Consider the following 22,968-nt stretch of genomic DNA (forward strand, 5'->3'; position numbering starts at 1 on the left):
TCTGTCAAATTATCAACTGTAGAAGTTATTCCTCCCCGGTTAATGTCATAAACTATTTCTAGAGTTTTTAGCTTTACTTGTAAACTAAGATGTGCATTTAGTCCGGGGTTTGTGGTGTGGTAGATAAAGCTGCTGCAGACACTTTTAAATTATTTATTCAGCTGCTCTTTTTAAGATATATATTGCAAAGTGCATTGAAATGAAACATTTCTAGGGACTTGCTACTCGAAGATGTTACCCCACTTATTAGTGTAACTACAGATAAGATGACATGCCACATCCTGTATTTAAATTTGTGCTGCCAACCGTGTTGATGCTTCTGGTTCTGTTTCCTCATTTTAATGTTCAAAATGTATTTTTATCTCTGAAAGGCAAACTTGTCCAGTAGGGGGAGAGATCGACTGTTTAAACCATCGAGTCAGGATGTTTCTCCTCATGTGGGCGACTCTGCTCTTCTCTGTGAAAGGCACCACTAACGGGCAAAGTAAGCTTTTTTTGTTATAATCTTGTTACATCTAAGCAGCTGATAAGAACCTCAATGTTATTTTAACATTATATAAAATTTAAATAACCTTTTAAATGTTTTCCTTTCAAGATCCACAAGTACTTTGTAGCTTAATTAATTAATGAAATCCTTAACTTTAACTGAAGATCTCACTTTACCATATACAGTCATGGAAAAAATTATTAGATCACCCTTGTTTTCTTCAATATCTTGTTCATTTTAATGCCTGGTACAACTAAAGGTTCATTTGTTTGGACAAATATAATGATAATAACAAAAATAGCTGATAAGAGTTTAATTTAAGAGCTGATATCTAGACATTTTCCAAGGTTTTCTTGGCAATTATCTTGGTTATTATCAAGAAAACCATGGAAAATGTCTAGATATCAGCTCTAAAATTAAACTGTTATGAGCTATTTTTGTTGTTATCATTATATTTGTCCATATTTTGTACCAGGCATTAAAATGAACAAGAAATTGAAGAAAACAATGGTGGTCTAATATTTTTTTCCATGACTGCATATGGAAAAAGAAAAAAGAAAAATTAATAATTTACTTTTTATTTTGGTAGATGCAGTTTAGCTTTTCAAAATATAATAAAATTGATAACATTACTTGCAATAGTAAGAAAATATTTAATATCAGCCTCATACATTTGCAAATAAATAATGGTCTAATGATGCAGAAAAACACCTTTTTTAAGTAGATACCTCTCAGTAAAGGTAAAATTTCTTTTTAGGTCATGTGTCAATATTAATTTCTCTCTTTTCTCTCTCAGTGGCAGGTAGCTATAACGATAGAAGACCACCAAGCCAAAGTTATGACCAGACCACCCTCAGTCAACCAGTAATAAGATCAGAGGCTGGACTCTGTGTTGTGATACCGTGTTCTTTCACTACCAGTTCTGGCTTTAAACCTGACAGCATGGTTTGGTACAAATGTGAACAATACGGACAATATTGTTATCATTCAGACATCATATTGTCCGCCACCAGCACCAACAGGGTTCAGTCTGGGTTCAAAGGACGAGTTTCACTGTTGGAACCTGACTTGAATCAGAAGAACTGCAGCATCATCATCAATGACCTCACTGAGTCAGACTCTGGATCATATCAGTTCAGAGTTAGTGGTCTCGATAACCAGAATGAAAGGAAATACATATACTCTCCAAAAGCAACTGTCTCTGTTAAAGGTATGAATATACACTGAATATTTTCATTGCTGTGCCAATGAACTGCACCGACATATTTTGGTGGATCATATAAACTCACAGTTCATGGTCACAAGAATTTGAAAACTAAAAAAATTCAACTATTTGTGTTACAGCTATTAATACTCTTGGCAAATATTGAATGTACAGTGTTATTTGTTATGTTTGTCTCTATAGATGTGTAAGGACGCTTTCACAACCCAAGTCTGTTTGGTTCGTCCAAATCAGAGTGAAACTGATACTTTTGGTTCGCATGTACGCAGGCAGAGGGTTGGAAATATTCTCAGTTTTATTTGTTATTGGTTGGAGCGTTGGCAGTGTGAATATGTAAACACAGAAATAATCAAAGCAGCGTGGAGCCGAATGCACCCCGAGTACCTTTTGTTCTACTGGCTGTAATCCTGCTCTGGTGTTCCTACCAAACAAGCCCACAATTGTGTCAGATTAAATTCACTGTACTAGGGTTCATTTGGAAATAGACCAAGACCCCAAGTGGTCTCGAACCAGTTGTTTTGGTCCACACTAGAGTACGTTTAGAGGCTTCACAAGCAACCAAACCAACTGTAACAAGGGTTTAACCGCACCAGAGTTCAATTGTAATGGACTAAACTTTGGGTTGTGAATGCGTCCAACCGTTCTCTTTGGGAGGAAATCCAACAACAGTGATGGAGCTTTTCTCCTACGAACCTCCCTGTCATACCTCTTTCTTAATGCTGGTTATTTTTGTCTAGTTTGAAGCCAATAATGATCTACAAGCTGATTCTACTCATTGACTAATTCCTCCTAATGCCCTTTCTGTATTTGCTTTCTCATCAGCTCTGACCCAGAAGCCCACAGTGATGGTTCCTCCTCTGACAGAGGGACAGCAGACCACACTGACCTGCACTGCTCCTGGTCTCTGCTCTGGATCTGTTCCTACAATCACCTGGACGTGGAGAGGAGCAGGAGAGGACGACTCTCACATCTCAGGAAACATCACAGCCTTCAAGACTGAGAATCTGACTGCTGTCAGCTCAACTTTGACCTTTAACCCTTCAGCTGAACACCACGGCAGCATTATCACCTGTAAGGTCGGCTTCACAAACGGCATCACCACAGAGGAGACGATGACTCTAAATGTGACCTGTGAGTATAACATAATGTACTTTATTCTCATGTTTGCTCCTCTCAAAAATTCTGGAGCGCACGGTCTTGAACCAAGTCTCCGGGTTCCTTTCCGAGAACAACCTGTACGATCCAAATCAGTCTGGCTTCAAGCAGGGTCACTCTACTGAGACTGACTCCTGTAACAGAATCACTGCGTCTGGCATACTGCACTTTTTTCTTACCTACACTTTTTGCTCTCTAAAATGTTTGCGTATAATTTTGTCTCATAGATGTGAAGGATGTTAAAATCACTGGAAATACCTGTTTGTAGGAGAGTGTGACCTTTATTTGTACTATTCACTGTGCTTATTGTACTATTCCTCCTGGAGTTTTGGTCGCACATACACTAAAAAGGTATCAAATCGACTGGCTCGGCCATGACAAGTGTGCTATGACTTTTCTAAGGGTTTCAACAAACAGTTTTCAAATAATTCGGCAAAAACACGGCAAAAATGACATCATCGCTAGAATGCGGGGGGGGGGGGGGGGGGGGGATTGTCAAAAAATACATTTGGAAACTGTGCTTGAGGCTGCAGATGCCACTCTACAGAAATTATTTATACATTGAAACGTAGGAAAAATTGACTTCTCACTCACATTCATCTGCTAAAGCTGTTAGAGTTATAGTTTGGGCGTAGGACGCCACCAACACGCACCCACAGCCTCATAGACCGCAATGTTAAAAAGGCGGAAACATTTCTAGAGGAAAGCAGAGGTACCAGTTTATTTTGATTGCTCTAAAAAACAATTTCTTAATTTTTCTTCACAAAACACAAATGTAGGCAACTCAGGATGCTCAAAAGGAAGTTGGTTCAATGATATAAGTTTATCCAGAGTGCGCTTTGTGACCACAGTCTGAATTCCGATAGCTCTGCCCACTGCATCAATCATCTCGGGCAGCCTTATTGGACTTTGGACAGCTGTCACCTTTTTCTGTGTATCTCAATAAACCAGGGCAATGCCTAATCCAATCAGCAAAAGCCCTGTTATCAAGGTTCTGAATAGATAGAGATCTTCAATATCATCCACTGAAAGAGCCGCCAAGCACACGACACGCCACGCCACCTCTCCCCCGCATCCATCATGTAGCCAGCTGGGAACATCCCGGCAGGACAGGTGGGCTCCCCCGAACCCAGGCTTCTCTTGGAGAAGATGTGTCAATTGCGTTGAGAGACCAGTTGATCAACTCCATGATTTTTAGTTTGGAGAGTAGTGCAGAGAGAGTCTTCCAAAGTATAAGACAGAAGACAAGAGGAGACAAGAGGAGCGAAGCAGGAAAAACAGGGCAGGGAGAGAGGAAAGAATAGTGTGACCGCCTCCGTTGAGAGCCAGATAATGATTTTGGCAATTATCAAGAAAACCATGTTAAATGTCTAGATATCAGCTCATAAATTAAACTCTTATCAGCTATTTTTGTTGCTATCATAACATTTGTCCACCTTTAGTTGTACCAGTCATTAAAATGAACGAGAAATTGAAGAAAACAAGGGTGGTCTAATCATTTTTTCCATGACTATATGTTAGAAAAATACAATTTTCAGACCAACTCTAAGCAGTTGTCTAAAATTATCTCTTTACAGATGTGAAGAAACCTGAGATCACTGGAAATACAACTGTTGAAGAGGGAGGTGCTCTAAACCTGACCTGCAGCGGTAAAAGTTTCCCTCCATCTGTTATTACATGGACCAAACATGGTTCCAACAAATCCCTGCAAAATAAGAACGTAACCACCAAACAGAACGACACCGGAGCAGCCAACCTGGTCATCCTTAATGTGACAGAAGAATATTCTGGACTGTACATCTGCACAGCTAAACACCAGAACACGACTCTGACTGCACGAGCTGAAGTAACGTTGACCTGTAAGTAGGCTGAACTGTTGTACTTAAATGTTATAAATCTTTTCACTGTGTTGTTGAGATCTTTTCTGTCTGTTTGCAGTTGTTCCCAGAGTCTTGAAGAGCTCTGGATGTGTGTCTCAGCTGGAGGTTCTGACCTGTGTCTGTATCTCTGAGGGGTCTCCTTTACCCGCCGTCGAATGGCCGCTGTTGCTGACTCACGCTGAATACTCCGTCACCACCAACGTGTTGAAGCACACCGTCAACAGCAGCGTCACTGTGAAACACCGTAACTACACCACTGTGGATTGTGTCAGCAGCAGCAAAGTTGGAACTGTGAACATGTCCCTCAACGTCACCGTTAAAGAGTCTGAACAAGATGGTGAGTCAAAATATCTCTTAATCATTGCTTTATAGCATTTTTCAATACCTAATGTAGTGACCCGATTGCTACTCAAAAAAGATTCCACTAGTATGATGAGATCCCGTTTATAGTATTTTACACGCACAAATGAAATGTCCAGTTTCCGTATATCAATTAACTCAGTTTATTATAATGTTTCCAAACAAATATATACTTCTTTCTTAAACAAATAAACTTATATTTCCAACGTATACATCACATTTCTGCGGTCAAAAACCTGTGTGCCTCTCGGGCATCTCAACACAATCAGTCATACACCGGTGCCTGATATTAACTCATGACCTCAGAACCTATAATGAGCGCAAACAAACAAATAAACAATCAAAGCAAAATGGCTCTTACACCTAATTTAAAACATATGCAGTGCTTAACAAGTTTATTAGAGCACATGTCTTAAAATATTTCAAAAGCTTTTTGAATACTAAACTGTTTTTGTTATTTATTTGGCAAATAACAAACTGAATTCACCTTTTTGTACCCAGATTCATCCATTAAAACTCATTTTTCGGTTCAGGGATGCAAGTAAATAACTATAATTTCACATCTTAATCAAGCATTAATACAGTCATGGAAAAAAATTATTAGACCACCACAAAAATAGCTGATAAGAGTTTAATTTAAGAGCTGATATCTAGACATTTTCCATGGTTTTCTTGATAATAACCAAAATCATGATCAAGAAAACCATGTTAAATGTCTATATATCAGCTCTTAAATTAAACTCTTATCAGCTATTTTTGTTATTATCATTATATTTGTCCAAACAAATGTACCTTTAGTTGTACCAGGCATTAAAATAAACAAGAAATTGAAGAAAACAATGGTCTAATATTTTTTTCCATGACTGTATTTCAAAAGCTTGTTTAAAACTTAAATGTTATTGTTATTTATTTGGCAAATAACAAACTGAATTCACCTTTTTATACCCAGAGTCATCCACGAAAACTCATTTTTCTGTTCAAGGATGCAAGTAAATAACTATAATTTGACTCTTAATCAAGAAATAATAATGCGTTTTTACTATTTTACAGTTTTTATGTAAAATAGTACATTTTCAAATTCACGGATAACAATAAAAAGAGCTTCTACATACTGCTGTATTAACCATTACAGAAACATAAAAATGATTTTGGTAATTACTAATGCCATTAATTTATTACAGCTGTGGCACAAACAGGTGTTCTAATATATTTGTTAAGCACTGTAGGTATTATTAATAAGAAGCAGAAGTGATCACAGCTGTATTTTTCTCTCTCTCAATTCCAGATCTACTCCAGATTCTGTTTATAACCCTCAGTCTGTGGCACGTCATCGTTGCGTTTGTGGTTGGGATCCTTCTTTCAGCGACCACCTGCTGTTTGTGCAGATCATGCCAACGGTACACTGTTTAATCCTTTAATTACATTTATTTTATTCTTTTTTTTTACTTTCATGCATTGTTTTTATTTTTTATGCAAATCATAAATACTTAACTTTAATTTTAACCATTTTCCAAGATATACAACTTAACTTTTTGAAAGTATTCATCTACAGTCATGGAAAAAATTATTAGACCACCTTTGTTTTCTTCAGTTTCTTGTTCATTTTAATGCCTGGTACAACTAAAGGTTCATTTGTTTGGACAAATATAATGATAACAACAAAAATAGCTCATACGAGTTTAATTTAAGAGCTGATATCTAGATATTTTCCATGTTTTTGGTGATAATAACCAACATCATTATCAAGATGCTTGTTAATTGCTTTTCAATTAACATGTTTTCCTTTTTAATTTTTCTCTGCAGGAATAAAAAGAGCTCTGAAGATATGACTGAGACTGAGACTCTAGAGATGGTGACTATTCAAGCAGTTCCACTGGTATTTATATGAACACATTGCATATTGTGGATTTCTAAATATTTGTCATGAGAGGTGCATTGTCATTGTTTATGTAATTAACTATGGCAACACTATTAGTCAACACTTACTTACTTTCACTGTAATGTCTTTAGACCGATTAGACCGATCCCTGACTGATAGATCAGCTGCTGTAGGAAACATGTACACATTGAAAGATCAGATAAAAAATACACAAGGGTATTTATAGATGATTTGTAGACTGCGGTGACGCCATCTGCACTTTTTAGTGCACAATTATATTCAGGGTTCATACGGGTGCTTCAAATCCTTGAAAATGCTTGAATTTTAATGTTGAATTTCAAGGTTTGAAAAGTGCTTGGGTTATGGATTAAGTGCTTGTAAATGCTTAAAATTCTTACTGTATTTCTCTAGCAATCTGACTAGAGATAACCGCATTTTCAATGGAAAAAATATATAAAGTGAATAGCCTATAGTCTATAATCTGAAATGAAGACCGCTCCACCTGGGTCTTCTTGTTTCTGAGATGTTTCTTGTTGCTCTACCCTGTATCTTCTTACTGAAGGAGTTTTTCTAGTTCCTAGTGGATGTGAGGGCTCCTGAAGTATTTCTGGTCTTTCCTCCTAGTTTGGGGTCGTGTTTAGTTCCACCAGCTGCCAGTTGATGATTTTTGTGAGCTTACTTTTGCTCCTAGCCCCTAGATTCCCATATCAGTATGTTTTATGAGATTAGCAAACTACTTTTAGTTGTTAAAAGTGAAATACCATTGCTGGTGGTATGTCATGCAGCTGCGTGACAAACAGGCTACCGTAAAGTACAATGTAATTGCGCACAAAAACTAAAACTGCAGATGGCGTGACCGCAGTATCTGACGTAAGCTGGCAAACCCTGCAAAGTTTTGAATGACTATTTTTTTGTGTTTGAGTGAAGGCCGAAGTCACCGTTGGAGGGATTTCATGCATATTCACATAAAGGTGTCTGGTTTGCATTAGCTGCCAAATGATCTACTATTTCTGACTTGTACCCGACAGATCAGCGTAAGTCAAGCAGTGGAATACGCTGAGAGCCAGGAGCAAGAGGCGGCTGCAGGGGGAGCTGAGGCTGCTGGGATACCGAGAGAGGTGGAATACTCCAACCTTGACTTCTCCCAGTTGAAGAGGAAGGATTTCACCGGGGCGGAGGACACGCAGGAGACCACGGAGACGGAGTATGCAGAGATAAAGAACAAAGAAACAGAGGAGAGGGGAGACTACGGTGGGGAGGACGGGGAAATATTGGAGGTCGATGAGGAGAAGATCGGGGAAGATGAGGAGATAAAACAGTGCACGTCTGCAGGGGAGGAGGGAGGGGAGGACGTGGTGGTGTACTCCAATGTCAAAGAAATAATGGAGGAAGTTTGAGGACTGTAGCTTACGGAAGCGGAGAACGGCCATGTGTTGTTTTTTATGCACCGTTATCTTGTGATAACGACTTATTATTTCGTTATCTCGATATAACAAAGATCGTTTTCTCATTATAACGACTTATTATTCCGTTATCTCGACATGACAAAGATTGTTTTCTCGTGATAACAAATAATATAAACTTAGGTTTTGGGGCTTTTGAGCGGCTGACAGCCAGTTCCCAGCTCTGTGCGTAATTTTACGTTTGCGGACATACAGTAGGCAGTTTTTATCGCATTCTTGCATCCAGTTGCATCCAGTTGCATCATATACACATTAGGTAGGTTGAAGCTGCCTGCAGACACCTTGATATCACGTGAATATTAAGTATCTATGAATATTAAGTAGCCATGTGGAATATTAAATGGCCATGTGGAACCATCATCGTGAATATTAAGTAGCCATGAATATTAAGTAGCCATGTGGAACCATCAATGTGAATATTAAGTAGCCATGTGGAACCATCAACGTGAATATTAAGTAGCCATGTGGCAGTCTCTTCACAATATGATTCCATTATAGATTCCAGACCTTATATCTACACTGTTTAACCCAAGTCGGCACCTATGCACAGTCCCATGATGTTTTACAGACCTTTGTAGTTAACTAATAAGGTAAAACATTTTGTTTATGCTGCATTTTGCTGAATATTTGCTCTATTTTGTTTCCCTTTGTGCGTCAGGCACTTCCCTCAAAACAGCCAAATTAAGCCTCAAAACAAAAAAAAGTGTATGTTATTCGTTATCATGAGAAAACGATTTTTGTTATATAGAGATAACTAAATTATTAATTATTGTTATCACGAGATGACAAAAAATACATGGCCGATCTCGGCTTCCGTAGTAGCTTGTATGACCAACCTAATGATACATTTTTTAAAAAATTTTATTGGTGACGTTAACAAAACACGTGATGTGACATGACATTACATAAATAATTGCATTACATAAACATTAAACAGATAATAGGTAATGACGGAAAGATAAGGGTTGGTTGCAACAAGATCTCCAACCTAAATGGCAGAATAGACAGTTTGTCAACACCACCCATAACAGCTCATATGCGTCTTTCAATTTGAGCGTTTAGTGGCTCAGACTAGACATTCACACAAGTCATTATACAAATGTACGTATATTATACACGTACGGTTCGCGGTTGTTAAAAAAAAAGCTGCAGTTTTGATGAATTTAGGCTACAAAACCACTGATCTAGGTTAGAAACCTCTTGGTAAGATTTTATAAAAGACAGATAAAACTGTTAATAAATGCACGTAAATGTTGGAAGTGAACTAGAGGGTAAACTGAGCCATGGAAGTTGCGTTAAAAAAAAAAAAAAGTAAGTTACATAAAAAGTAATTAACTTTTGTTTTCACACGGGACACAAACCCTGTTCTCCTGGGGTGAAAATACTGCATCAGCAAGATGGTGCCGGAGGACAGTCAAAAACGTAAATGTGAGTCGTATTTTGCTGCATATACGAACGCCTTATATTGACGTTTTTGAGGGCAGACCAGTCTGGTTGGTTGATATAAGGCGTGTTACTTTCTAAATACTTTTTGGAAAGCGGCTGAGTGTTTTGGCTCCGCCCACTAGTTAGTTCCCCTCGGCCTCTGTTCTCATACAGGTACTTTTGTAGACTATTCAGACCCCTCTAGCGACTATTTTTCAAAAAAGTGACTAGCGACAAATCTAGCGACTTTTTCTGGTGTTATTGGAGACTTTTGGAGAGTCGTTCCTACTCTGAACGAGAAGCAGGCGCCGTCCCAAAGCACTCACAAGCGGCCAAGTCCTCCCGCAGCAGACTCTCCCAGCTGCAGTCAGAGCAGGAGATGTTAACCCCTCAGCGTCCAGTCTGCAAATGAATCACGCATGCACAAAATTGCTGCACAGTAAGCAGCGCAGAAAGTACCTACCTGAGGCAGGTACTTTCTGAGCTGCAATGAAAATGTAAACATAAATAGTAAAGGGGCATTGTTAGTACTAATACATATATATACGTCTGCTTGTTTTATAAGAGGTCTGGGCAGAGGGCACTGATTTCTGTGGGCTAATTTCTCATATTCATTTTTTTAACCGTAGCACTGTGCTTTTAGCCAGAGATTATTATTATTATTACGTTATCTAGACATGTCAGGAGCTCTACGTGATAAAGATTGTGCTATTTATTTGGTTCTAACTAAAACATCTGAAGACAGCTATTTTATTTTATGTACAAAACATTTTTTGCTCCACACATCTGCAGCTCCACATGGCCGAACCCTTTGGGAACCACTTTGAACCGTAACATACTCAAAACAAGGGAAAGCTGAGTGAAAAGCAGAAGAAAAGATGGAGAAAAAAAAACCTTTAGTGTCTGAAACGTATATATTTTTAAATATTGTATCAACTGCTGTAAAAATATGTTCATTCTAGCTCAGCTTTTCGTTGTTTCGAATTATTTTTTCAATGACTTATGTGTCATTATTAAGAGGACTTGACTTGTTTTTAATGTTATTGACCTGTTTCTGTTCTGATCCTATAAAAGTTGACCATGCACTTTTGTTTTATTTAAAGCCACACACACGTGTACCTGTGGCTCAGGATCAGAGGCCTGTTCAACATATAGGCCAGGCCTGTATATTTATGGTTAATCTAATAATTCAAGATTAGTTGATGTGGCTTCCCATCATAAAGTATCATACTAACTGACTTTGAACTATGTTGATGTGAGATTATCTGTAAAATAAGCTTGTGTTGGGATCTTGTGAAGGATTACGAAGAAAGGTGTTGTGAGGAGCTTTGGTTTCAGGCAGAAATTAAGCAATTCTTTGCTGATTTAGTTGCAGGATGGGTTTCAATAATTTGCCGTCTTGCTAATCGAGTTTCCTTAACCTCTTAGCGATCCAACGGCCCACTGACTTTTTGGCACCTTTTTTCTTTTAGAGGCTGTTGTGGGCTCCGTTTTAAGCTATAATTTTAAAAACTGTAAATGGGTTCTACGGATTCCCACGAGTCTCCTCTTTCCCACTTCATGCTGATCCCATACATGTTTGGCCAAAAACTATTATTCTTATTCAGCACAAATATGTGTTTTTTCACTTACTTTATTTGAATATTTCTGCATTCTGGGGCACCTAAACAGTTTTGGAATTGTATAAATTGGGTATGACGGGAAAGCTGAGACTCTTGTGGATTCAATGAACCCATTTTTATGAAAGTGTGGTGATGTTATTCTTCCTAAACACTCTCAAATTCAGGTTTCCATCTTTCCGGTGACGTACAACTTCTATTGACTGTTAACCTGCTATCTCCCCCTTAAAACCCACTGCCCCCCACCATCAATTTCTTTATAAAAGGAGGCAGAATGGGAAGAGTTAACGGGTTAATTAAGCTCCTGCTCCTGACCCACCTGGCTCATTTGTTCTTTGTGCACAAATAAAGACTTTCTTGTATGTATTACGTCTTTTTGGACTCACTTTTTACACACCACTTTGATGAGTTAAATCAGGGGTCTCAAACTCCAATTGCGGCCCTCGTGACGATATTTTGTGGCCCTCACCTTGATATGAAAGTTTAATGTGAGTTTTATATGAATGGCACTTTACTGTGTTGTGTGTGAAAGGTCCTTTTAATTACTTTTTTTTGTTAATTTTGTGTCTTTTTTTTTGTAATTCTGTGTATTTTTGAAAATAATTTTGTGTCTTTTTAAATGATAGTCTTTTTTTTTTATAATTCAGTTGGGGTTTTTTTTGGTCATTTTGTTTCTTTTTTAAGTAATTTAGTTTTTATCTGTCATATTGTGTCTATTTTTGTAATTTTGTGTCTTTTTTTGGTCATTTTGATTCTGCCTCCAGCGGCCCCCAGGAAATTTAAATTTGAGACCCCTGACTTAAATGACATGAATTCACATGAGAAAAGAGAACAATGCTACATCATTTTAGCTTTCAGTGACATCAAAAGTCTTCTTAACCCCTATGAAAGTCTCCTCTACAGGTTTTTCAGGCCATGTTCATTACCCAAACTGATTGACTGTCTGAATTGCAGCTTACTGGCTGAAGATTATTATTATCATTAGTCTAGTAGCACAGCCTTAAAACAGGAAGTTATCAGAGTCAAAAATAAAGTGACGCCATATAAGGAAATGCATTAATGAGTACTCAGTACGTGCAGAAGTTGCACATACAAATACAGGAGTGCTTTCTATGAGGCTGAAGCTAAAATGTCACAATGCAATGTAATAATCAGTGATAAAGTTGATTTTTTTTTTACACACACATATATATATCCTTTATTCAACCAGGTAAAAGTCTCTTAGATTAAAAAAAATCTCTTTTCCAAGAGAGACGTGGCCAAGAAAGCAGCATAAAAAGAGACAAGTTGCAACATTTAAACACAGTTATCATAAACAATTAAATACAAATACCGCCGTCACAACAACACATGATTATCCTTTAACGATCAAGCAGCACTGCAAATAACATTCTTTTCACTTTAGGTTTTGCACCATATGTATTCTACTGTAAAAGGGGAAATAAGAATAAACATGCAGTGGGTTCACAGCCACAAACCTGTGCATGTTGAAAAGCGTTTCTCAAGACAACCAAAACTGCTCTGCTCATTGTTTGTGAAACTGCTGTAAACTTCCTCTTCCTAAATATTTTTTTCTCATGTCAGTCATTAAAGTGGTAAAGAAAAAACAACAAAAAAAAGATTTTAAAAATAGTTTTCTTTTCTTTCTTTATTCACTCTTTAAGACGGACATTTCCAAAAGCATATATGATGCATTTGTGGAAATAACTGCATGAAATTGTGGTAGAGCAGCAGCAATACTTTGCATTAGACGTGTTTTTTTTTGTTTTTTGTTGCACAAAGAGGGAAGAGGTTGGAAGTGTTGTGATAAAGTCGGTTGAGAGCAGACAGTCACACAGCTGAGGTCACCGTGGAGCGCAGAGAGAGAGGAACAAGACCGGTAAAACACAACATATACCTTCTTTTTTAATCCATTTTTAAATGAAATACATTGAAGTGAAAGATTATGCAACACAGTGCTTTTACACATAGTTACTGTCTTTGGCTGTGGACATTTTAGAGACCAGATACTTTTTGTTCATGTCTGTTAGAGCAGTAAAGTGATGCCCCGGGGAACGTGGCAGTCAAATTTATTATCATCAGTACGATATATGTGAACATCCTGTATTAACATCTGTGCCGTCAGCTGTGGAGTTCTTCCTGGTCCAGTTTAATCAACCAAACTTCCTGTATGTTTTTTATTCTACTTTTTTTGTAAAGTGTGCCGTGCCTTTGAGAGACGGACCCTTGTCCTGTGGAGCAAGAGGGACGAACGAGAGTGTCTCAACAATCATCGAATCAGGATGTTTGTTCTCATGTGGGCGACTCTGCTCTTTGCTGTGGGAAGCAACACTGCTAACTCAGGTAAAGTGTGCAGTTTTTTACATTTCTATCCTGATACGAGACCAAAATGAAATGTCGGTTCAATCTAGTTTCATGCTTAAAAATGTAAATATTGTAAAAAATCACCCTTAAATTGTAAATGCATTATCGATTAAAAGTTAAATAATTGAAAATGGATAAAAACATAATGCATTTATGTGTATGACTGGCTAATACCATATAAAAATCATGCATCAGTGGACATACAGTAATGAAAAAAAGTATTAGAAAACCTTTTTTTCTTCAATTTCTTGTTCATTTTAATGCCTGGTACAACTAAAGGTACATTTGTTTGGACAAATATAATGAAAACAACAAAAATAGCTCATCAGAGTTTAATTTAAGAGCTGGTATCTTGACATTTTCATGGTTTTATTGATAATGATTTTGGTTAATATCAAGAAAACCATGGCAAATGTCTAGATATCAGCTCTTAAATTAAACTCTTATGAGCTATTTTTGTTGTTTTCATCATATCTGTCCAAGTAAATGTACCTTTAGTTGTACCAGGCATTTAAATCAACAAGAAATTGAAGAAAACAAGGGTCTTATATTGTTTCCCATGACTGTATTTGTCCACAGTTGCATTTAAAAAGCATTGTTTGGCTTTACAGACAAATTTGCAGACAAATTTTTCAGCAGAATTTCAGAAATTTGATCATCTTTTAGTGAAAGTAGTCTCTCTTCAACAGCAGTTAAATGTCTTGATATAATATCAATAGCTACTGTTTACATCCTCAGTTCCTAATTGTTTATTTTTCGCTTTTTTTTTTTAATTCTGCAACACCCCAGAGATTACAGCGGAGGCTGGACTCTGTGCTGTGATGCCCTGCTCTTTCACCACCGATCCTGGCTTCACTTTGGAAAGTGCAGTTGTGTACAAATGTGAACCTTCAAAACAGAGCTGCAAGGACATATTCCTCCACTTGAACAGCACGGACCTGCACGATCAGTCTGGGTCCAGAGGACGGCTGTCACTGAATCTGAAGAACTGCAGCATCATCATCAGTGACCTCACGGAGTCAGACTCTGGATTGTATCAACTCAGACTAAATGGGACACTGAAAGGCCAAACAACAGGATACCCATCAGCTAACGCCACGATCACCGTCCAAGGTATGAAGAGCATCAGCTCATTCTGTATGTTGACAGGAGATGTTCACTGTTCTGCTGCTATTTTATATCCACTGCTACTATGACTATTACCATTAGTCCTATTCCTTCTGTTATTACTGCCACTATTAGTTACCACTTTTATTTGATTATGTCTCCCAGTAACACAACTATCACTAGTCACAGACGTCATCATGGAGTGATGCTATTGTTAATCCCTCTTTTACAACTCACAGCGCTGCAACTTAAGAAAACACTTGCAAATACAGAAAACACAAGCAAACTGAGAAAACATCTTCATCAATTTAACAACACAAGCGCAGCATTTAGAAAATGCTGCAAAGACCACAACACAACAGAAGTGTTTCCAGAGGACACTTAACAGTAATGCACACGTCTGGACACGCTTGTGATATTATCACGTTATTTCAAGATAATTATAATTTCACGTTATAACAATCATAGCATGCTAACGTTAGCGGCCGATCATAGCATGCTAACATTAGCGACCGATTATAGTGTGCTAACATTATTGGCCGATCATAGAATGCGAACTTTAGCAGCCGATCATAGCATGCTAATGTTAGCGGCCGATCATAGCGTGCTAGCGTTAGCGGTAGATCATAGTGTGCTAATTTTAGCTGCCGATCATAGCGTGCTGACGTTAGCCGCGATCAATAGCGAGCTAGCGCTAGCAAGACCAAGACCAACTCGGTGCCGTTGAGAGACACCAACTAAAACGTGTGTCATTCATATATTTGATTTGTTTAACTGCAATGTGATTGATACGAGCTAGTGGGCTAAAGCTAGCGGGCTGACGCTATATAAACACGTTATAACGTGAAAATATCATTACCATGAAATACATGATAACGTGATCTGTCCTCTGTTGCGTTCCCTGAGGTTTCTACTTTTTTCTTGTTTTCCCTTGTCCGCTGTGAGGGTGAAAGGACAGAGGTTGTTGGACACTAGACAGACTGTAAAGCCCTTCAAGGCAAATTTGTGATTCTGGGCTATATAAATATGATTGAATTGAACAGAATGCGCTATGAAGTGATATTTTGCCTCTTTTGACCTCTGTTAGCCTGGGTATACCCATGCTGCCTTGCATGCTCGATCTCGTTTTGAACTGCAAGGCGGCATGGTGTCCATGGCCGATCCTTAGCCCTGCTTTTGGTATCCAATCACAGAACGGGGAGGGACAGCAAGACGATGAGGCGTACTATTGGACAGACAGTTTAAGTTAATGAAAATGTTTTTTCAATTCTAGTTTTCGTTATTTCGTTAGTTTTTGTTAACTATAATAACCTTGGTCTAGACCAAGGTAACGGAGGTAACATTTATACAGCGAGTCTTACTGCACACCTGCCATACCTTCTCCTTATTTCCCCCACCCTGATTTACTTCGTACTGTATATTTTCTCTCATCAGGTCTGACCCAGAAGCCCACAGTGATGGTTCCTCCTCTGACAGAGGGACAGCAGACCACACTGACCTGCACTGCTCCTGGTCTCTGCTCTGGATCTGTTCCTACAATCACCTGGACGTGGAGAGGAGCAGGAGAGGACGACTCTCACATCTCAGGAAACATCACAGCCTTCAAGACTGAGAATCTGACTGCTGTCACTCAGAGACACAGCTCAACTTTGACCTTTAACCCTTCAGCTGAACACCACGGCAGCAATATCACCTGTAAGGTCGGCTTCACAAACGGCATCACCACAGCGGAGACGGTGACTCTGAATGTGAACTGTGAGTATAACATAATGTACTTTATTCTTTGCTTTTCTGGCGTTTTTTTGAGTGTTCTTGCAGAAAAAATTGCACATTTAGTGCCGCTTTAAAATGACAGTACATTATTTTGTCTCATAGATGTCAAGGAAGTTAAAATCACTGGGGACACAAGTGTGAAGGAGGGTGAGACTCTGAATCTGACCTGCAGTGTTGAAAGTTTCCCTCCATCTTCTATCACGTGGACTGAACTCGGCTTGAATGAAACCCTGAACAATGACACTGGAACGGCCACACTCGTTATCTCTAACATGACCACGGATGATCGACGGTACCTTTGTACTGTGGAACATCTGAATAAAAGTCTGATGCAGGAAGTAAACGTAACAGTGATGTGTAAGTATGCAGTAAAACTGTTCCTATATAGGATGTTCAGCTGTATTCTTCATTATCAGGTAGCTGAAACGTTAAAATCTATTAATTCAGAGCAGAAAAAAACTTTTTCATGCCGTAAAGTTTCACACCTCTGTCTTTAAATGCGCATTGAACTCTTAATGTGTTAATATTTTAAATGTATGTGGAGTAATGTCATGTTGGGCTACACTTGGAGGATTTTATTCCATTTAGTTTGTCATTTAGAAATTAAAGATGTTCTAAAATCTTGTGCTTTGACCATCAAAAGCTAATTTCTCTAGCTGTCTTCTGCTTTTTTCCCCCAGCCTGATATAAGCCATACAGTCATGGAAAAACTTATTAGACCACACTTTTCCTTCAATTTATTGGTCATTTTAATGTCTGGTACAACTAAAGGTTCATTTGTTTGGACAAATATTATGATAACAACAAAAATAGCTGATAAGAGTTTAATTTAAGAGTTGATATCTAGACATTTTCTATGGTTTTCTATAATAACCAAAATCATTTTAAAGAAAACCATGGAAATGGCTAGATATCATCTCTTAAATTAAACTATTAGCAGCTTTTTGTTGTTATCATTATATTTATCCAAACAAATGTCCAAAAATGATCATAGCGTGCTAGTGTTAGCAGCTGATCATAGCATGCTAGCGTTAGCAGGCTAGTAAGACCAACTCTGTGCTGTTGACAGAGACCAACTAAAACGTGTATCATTAATTTATTTGATTTGTTTAACTGCAATGTGATTGATACGAGCTAGTGGGCTAATGCTAGCTGGCTAATGCTATATAATCACGTTATAACATTAAAATATATCATAATCAAGAAATATGTGATAATGTGATCCAATAGTACCTTTAGTTGTACCTAGGGATGGGTACCGAATTCGGTACTTTTATAGGTACCGACCGAATTCCGTCGGTACTACCGAGTACCGATTCATGTAAAATCAAACGGTACCATGTTTCGGTACCTTAACGGCGTTAACTTTAAACTGATCATTGATTTCAACCTGTTTTCATTTAACGTCTTTGATTAACAAGCGTGCTGACGACCGCACTATTTTTTCTTTACCTCCTCGTCTGGTCCTGTCTGCTCACCGCGGCCACTAGCCACTAGCTGCTGCCCTCTTCCACCGCGGCGCAGAGGCGAACAGCCGGCTCTAGGCCTGCTAGCCGCTAGCTGCTATCTCTCCAATGTCTCTACCCGGGCTTGGCCTTACTCCGTTTGCTCTCTCCATTTTTCTGTAGACCGGTCATTAACAGCTAGCAGCTAGCTGCTGCATCTCCGGTCCTCCGCTAATACTCCGCTCTTCAACTCAGGAATATTACCAGCCACTTTACTCCAAACTGCCTCGCTGAAATTAAATCCCTCTGACTCCTGCGTCATCCTCGATATGTGCACAGAGCAGCCCGACTCAACTTTGTTTATTCCAACCATGCTATGGCCACAATACTGTCTAACCGGTGCTGCGCCGCACAGCTACGACGTCATCACAACAAATCACACGAGCACTTGCAACCTTTTTTTTTTTTTTCTCCTCCGTGCACTTGCAACCTGAGAGCGCTCCTCTGTATTCTTTGATAACACTGCAACCTTCTAATACAAAATGCACGTTCACTCAACAATAAAGCACTGCTCATCCTGGATTTTATATTGTTTTGATATATTTTTAAAAGTTTATGTTTTGAGAAATAAATATGTTGAATTGAAAAAAAATAGATTATATTATTAAACAAATTAACATTTATTACCCCATAAACAAACGCAAAAGTACCGAAAATTTGTACCGTTGAGTACCGGTACCGATTCCCAGGTACCGGGTATCGGTACCGTATCGGTTCAAATGTGAAAGGTACCCATCCCTAGTTGTACCAGGCATTAAAATGAACAAGAAATGGAATAAAACAATGGGTGATCTAATCTTTTTTTCCGTAACTGTATGTTCTAAGTAATGATACATTGAAATAACATTAAATGTTTTTGCTCTCAAAGATGTGAAAGGACCTAAAATAACTGGGAAGACAACCGTAAAGGAAGGCGATGCTCTGAATCTGACCTGCAACGCTGAAAGTTTCCCTCCGTCTCTTGTCACGTGGACTAAAATCCCTCCCAGTAAAAACCTGAACAGTGGAGCGGATACTGACCTGCCGAGCAACAATGGGTCGTCCTCTCTCATCATCTATAATGTGACAGCAGAACACAGCGGACTGTACGTCTGCACGGCCAAACACCTGGACACCACTCTGACTACGTCTGCTTCTGTCACTGTGACTCGTAAGTAGATCTCCAAGTAAACTGGCTCATGATTTAAAATAACAATCTATTTCACACCATATGTGATATGTGTATTAATCGTATTCATATTATATTTATATCATATTTATACAATATTGTTGCCCTTTGCACATTCTACTTATTTACATATTCTTATACTCTTAGTATATTATCTGTTGTATGTAAATCTTGTGTAGTCAAGTATTTATATGCATATATAATGCTGGTACAATATATCATATAATATCATATCATATCTTGTGTGTGTGTATATATATATGTATGTGTATATATATATATATATATATTTATTTTTATACATGTTTACATATTTTATATTATGTTATGTATGTATGCACACCCTGCACAGGCTAAATATATGACACATTGCTATGTTATTATTATTATTATTATTACTACTACTATTATTATTATTATTACTATTATTATTACTACTACTATTATTATTATTATTATTACTATTAGTATTACTACTACTATTATTATTATTATTATTATTACTACTACTACTACTACTACTATTATGATAATTATTACTACTACTACTACTACTACTATTATTATTACTACTACTACTACTACTATTATTATTATTATTATTATTATTATTATTACTACTACTACTACTACTATTATACTGGCCTTATTATTATTATTATTATTATACATTATTTTATATTATTATTATTATTATTATTATATATTATATACTGTACCATTATTATATTATATACTGTATATACTACCTTGTTCTATTCTGTTTGTTTTTTTCTATTGTTGTTTTTATTTATTTGACCCATCAGCTTACTGTTTGTCTCGATGTGATGTTGTCATCCTTGCAGTCCCTCCAACGATCCTAAAAAGCTCCCATTGCAAACACCAGTCTGAGGTTCTGAGCTGTGAGTGTCTCAGTCAGGGGGTTCCTCTACCGACAGTCACATGGACGCCGCTGGAGAACCAGACGGAGTACGTTCTCATCATCACGGCGTCAAACCACACGGTCAACAGCACGTTCACCCTCACACACACAGCTCACAGCAACACCGTGGTTGAGTGTGTGAGCAGCAACAGAAATGGAGAAGTAAAAGAAAAGCTCATCATAAAGAAAGTACCGGTAGTAGAAGAAGAAGGTAAGCAAACAGCCGTTAAATGCTCTTTTTTTTTAATCTACTCTTCTTTGTATTTGGACAACCAGGAAACAGTCTCAGTTTTGAGTGAAATGTGTTCATCTTGATTCCAGATCATCACATGAAAATGTTTAAATTGGTCACACGGCTGGAAATTATCCTTGCGTTTTTGATCGGGGCTCTTCTTTCTGCAATCATCTGCTGTTTGGTGAGAAAATGCCCCAGGTAAACTTCTGTTCTTATTAATTTTCTTTCATACATACACATATATATATACATACAGGTGCAACTCAATAAATTAGAATATCGTGGAAAAAAAAGTCAAATTCTAGTAGTTCGAGTCAAATAGCCCCAACCAAGTATTGAGTGCATATATACAGTCATGGAAAAAAAATATTAGACCACACTTTTTCTTCAATTTCTTGTTCATTTTAACGCCTGGTACAACTAAAGGTACATTTGTTTGGACAAATATCACGATAACAACAAAAATAGCTCATAAGAGTTTAATATCTAGACATTTCCCATGGTTTCCTTGCTAATGGTTTTGGTTATTATCTAGAAAACCATGTTAAATGTCTAGATATCAGCTCTTAAATGAAACTCTTATCAGCTATTTTTGTTGTTATCATTATATTTGTCCAAACAAATGTACCTTTAGTTGTACCAGGCATTAAAATGAACAAGAAATTGATGAAAACAATGGTCTAATCATTCTTTCCATGACTTTATGACTTTTTACCCTGCTATATGTTAAATAAAGTACATATGCTAAAGTGCTGGAATGTTTATAGCACATTGCTATTTTTGCTTTAAAGTCAGTTGATGAGATGAGACATTTTTTAAATTTGCTTGTTGTTTGAATGTTCATTTGTGTGCTGTTTCAAAACATTTCTCAGAAAAAACGAGAGGATATATGGAAATTTGGCTGAGACTCTGGAGATGGTTACAAGTCATGATGATTCACTGGTACGTATACATTTATACACATGGTCATATTATACAGGAGTTAAAGCTCCAATGTGTGAAGTTTGAGCCTGACTTCTGTGCCACCTAGTGGTAGCTTTGAGGAACATGCTGGAACATGCTGTGGTAAACAGCAGTGCAGGTCCAAAGCCTTACTGCAGTAACACAAAGGGTAAAACTGAGAAAAACTGCTTTAAACTTCAAATGAGTTATAGGTAGATAAGTGATATGACACTTATTTCTACATATATAGATTATGTCATTTTTATGTTAAAAAATCATGATATTTATTTGACCTTTGACCCCAAAAATGTGGTTACTGCACTCTGGTTTTGCTGTAAAAGGTTCTAACAGTAATGTTGTCGTCTTCTTTCAGCTTTTATATTTTGTTTTCAGTGAAGAAACATTTTGAAATTGATTTTGTTATCAGTGTATTTAAAAGTGTTTAACAACTCTATTCAAAGATTTGCGTATTTTAGACTTAATATTATAAAGTAATGTTATATTTTAATCTTAATTTAATTTTATCTCACTTTTTTACTTCATCACTATCTAGATAATAATTTCCCTTTCAAATAAACTTGTAATTTATATTATTCTTGTCTTGAATGTTGACTATTCAACACAATGAAGAAATACAAGGCTACACATACGTCAAAGTGAAGTTACTGCTGTCTGCTTTAGTTTTATGTTTAAATTCATATATATATATGTGTGTGTGTATATACATATATATATGTGTATATATATATATATATGTGTGTATATATATATATATATATATATATATATACAGTACAGGCCAAAAGTTTGGACACACCTTCTCATTCAATGCGTTTTCAAAGTAACCACCCTTTGCTTACTAGAATATAAGACATGTTTTCAGTTATTTCACACTTTTTTGTTAAGAACATAATTCCACATGTGTTCATTAATAGTTTTGATGAATCTACAATGTCAATAGTCATGAAAAAAAGGAAACGCATTGAATGAGAAGGTGTGTCCAAACTTTTGGCCTGTACTGTACATACAATGCTTCTTCGTGTTAAACTTAACCTTTTAGAGGATTGATAATCATCAATTGTTCCCACACTTTCTGTGTTGTACCTGACAGATGCATGCTGGTCAAGCAGTGGGAGATTATCAATCCATCGACCAAGTGGCGGCTGAGGCAAGAGGAGAAGTGGCGGTGGGGAAACCTGACGTGGAGTACTCCAAGATAGATTTCTCCCGGGTTACAAGAAAGGCGACAACAGAGGCAGGGACGACAAAAGAGTCCACGGAGACAGAGTACGCTGACGTTAAAGAGTTAAAGAAAATGGAAGAGGAGAGTCGAGATAGAGATGAAGAGGGTGAAGAGGAGATGAGTGGGGAGGACACAGAGCCCAATCATTGTGTATCGGAGGAGCAGAAGGGTGAGGACGAGGCGTTGTACTCCACTGTGAAGGACATAATGGATGAGTAA

The 22,968-nt window shown here is 37.5% G+C and overlaps 1 protein-coding gene across 1 annotated transcript; it reads left to right on the top strand.

Moving 5' to 3' along the window:
- The first annotated feature begins 423 nt into the window (after positions 1 to 423).
- LOC131976158 (uncharacterized) lies at positions 424 to 22,968 on the top strand. The gene is made up of 17 exons (XM_059339079.1): positions 424 to 484; positions 1,479 to 1,697; positions 2,532 to 2,840; positions 4,442 to 4,723; positions 4,803 to 5,108; positions 6,417 to 6,501; positions 6,908 to 6,980; positions 8,012 to 8,374; positions 13,707 to 13,833; positions 14,644 to 14,967; positions 16,396 to 16,716; positions 16,837 to 17,091; positions 19,108 to 19,389; positions 20,253 to 20,540; positions 20,651 to 20,762; positions 21,437 to 21,506; positions 22,618 to 22,968. The coding sequence occupies exons 1-17, from the start codon at positions 424 to 426 to the stop codon at positions 22,966 to 22,968; spliced, it is 3,828 nt and encodes a 1,275-aa protein (XP_059195062.1).

The sequence above is a fragment of the Centropristis striata genome, chromosome 8 (genome assembly GCF_030273125.1).
Source record: "Centropristis striata isolate RG_2023a ecotype Rhode Island chromosome 8, C.striata_1.0, whole genome shotgun sequence".
Lineage (NCBI taxonomy): Eukaryota > Metazoa > Chordata > Actinopteri > Perciformes > Serranidae > Centropristis > Centropristis striata.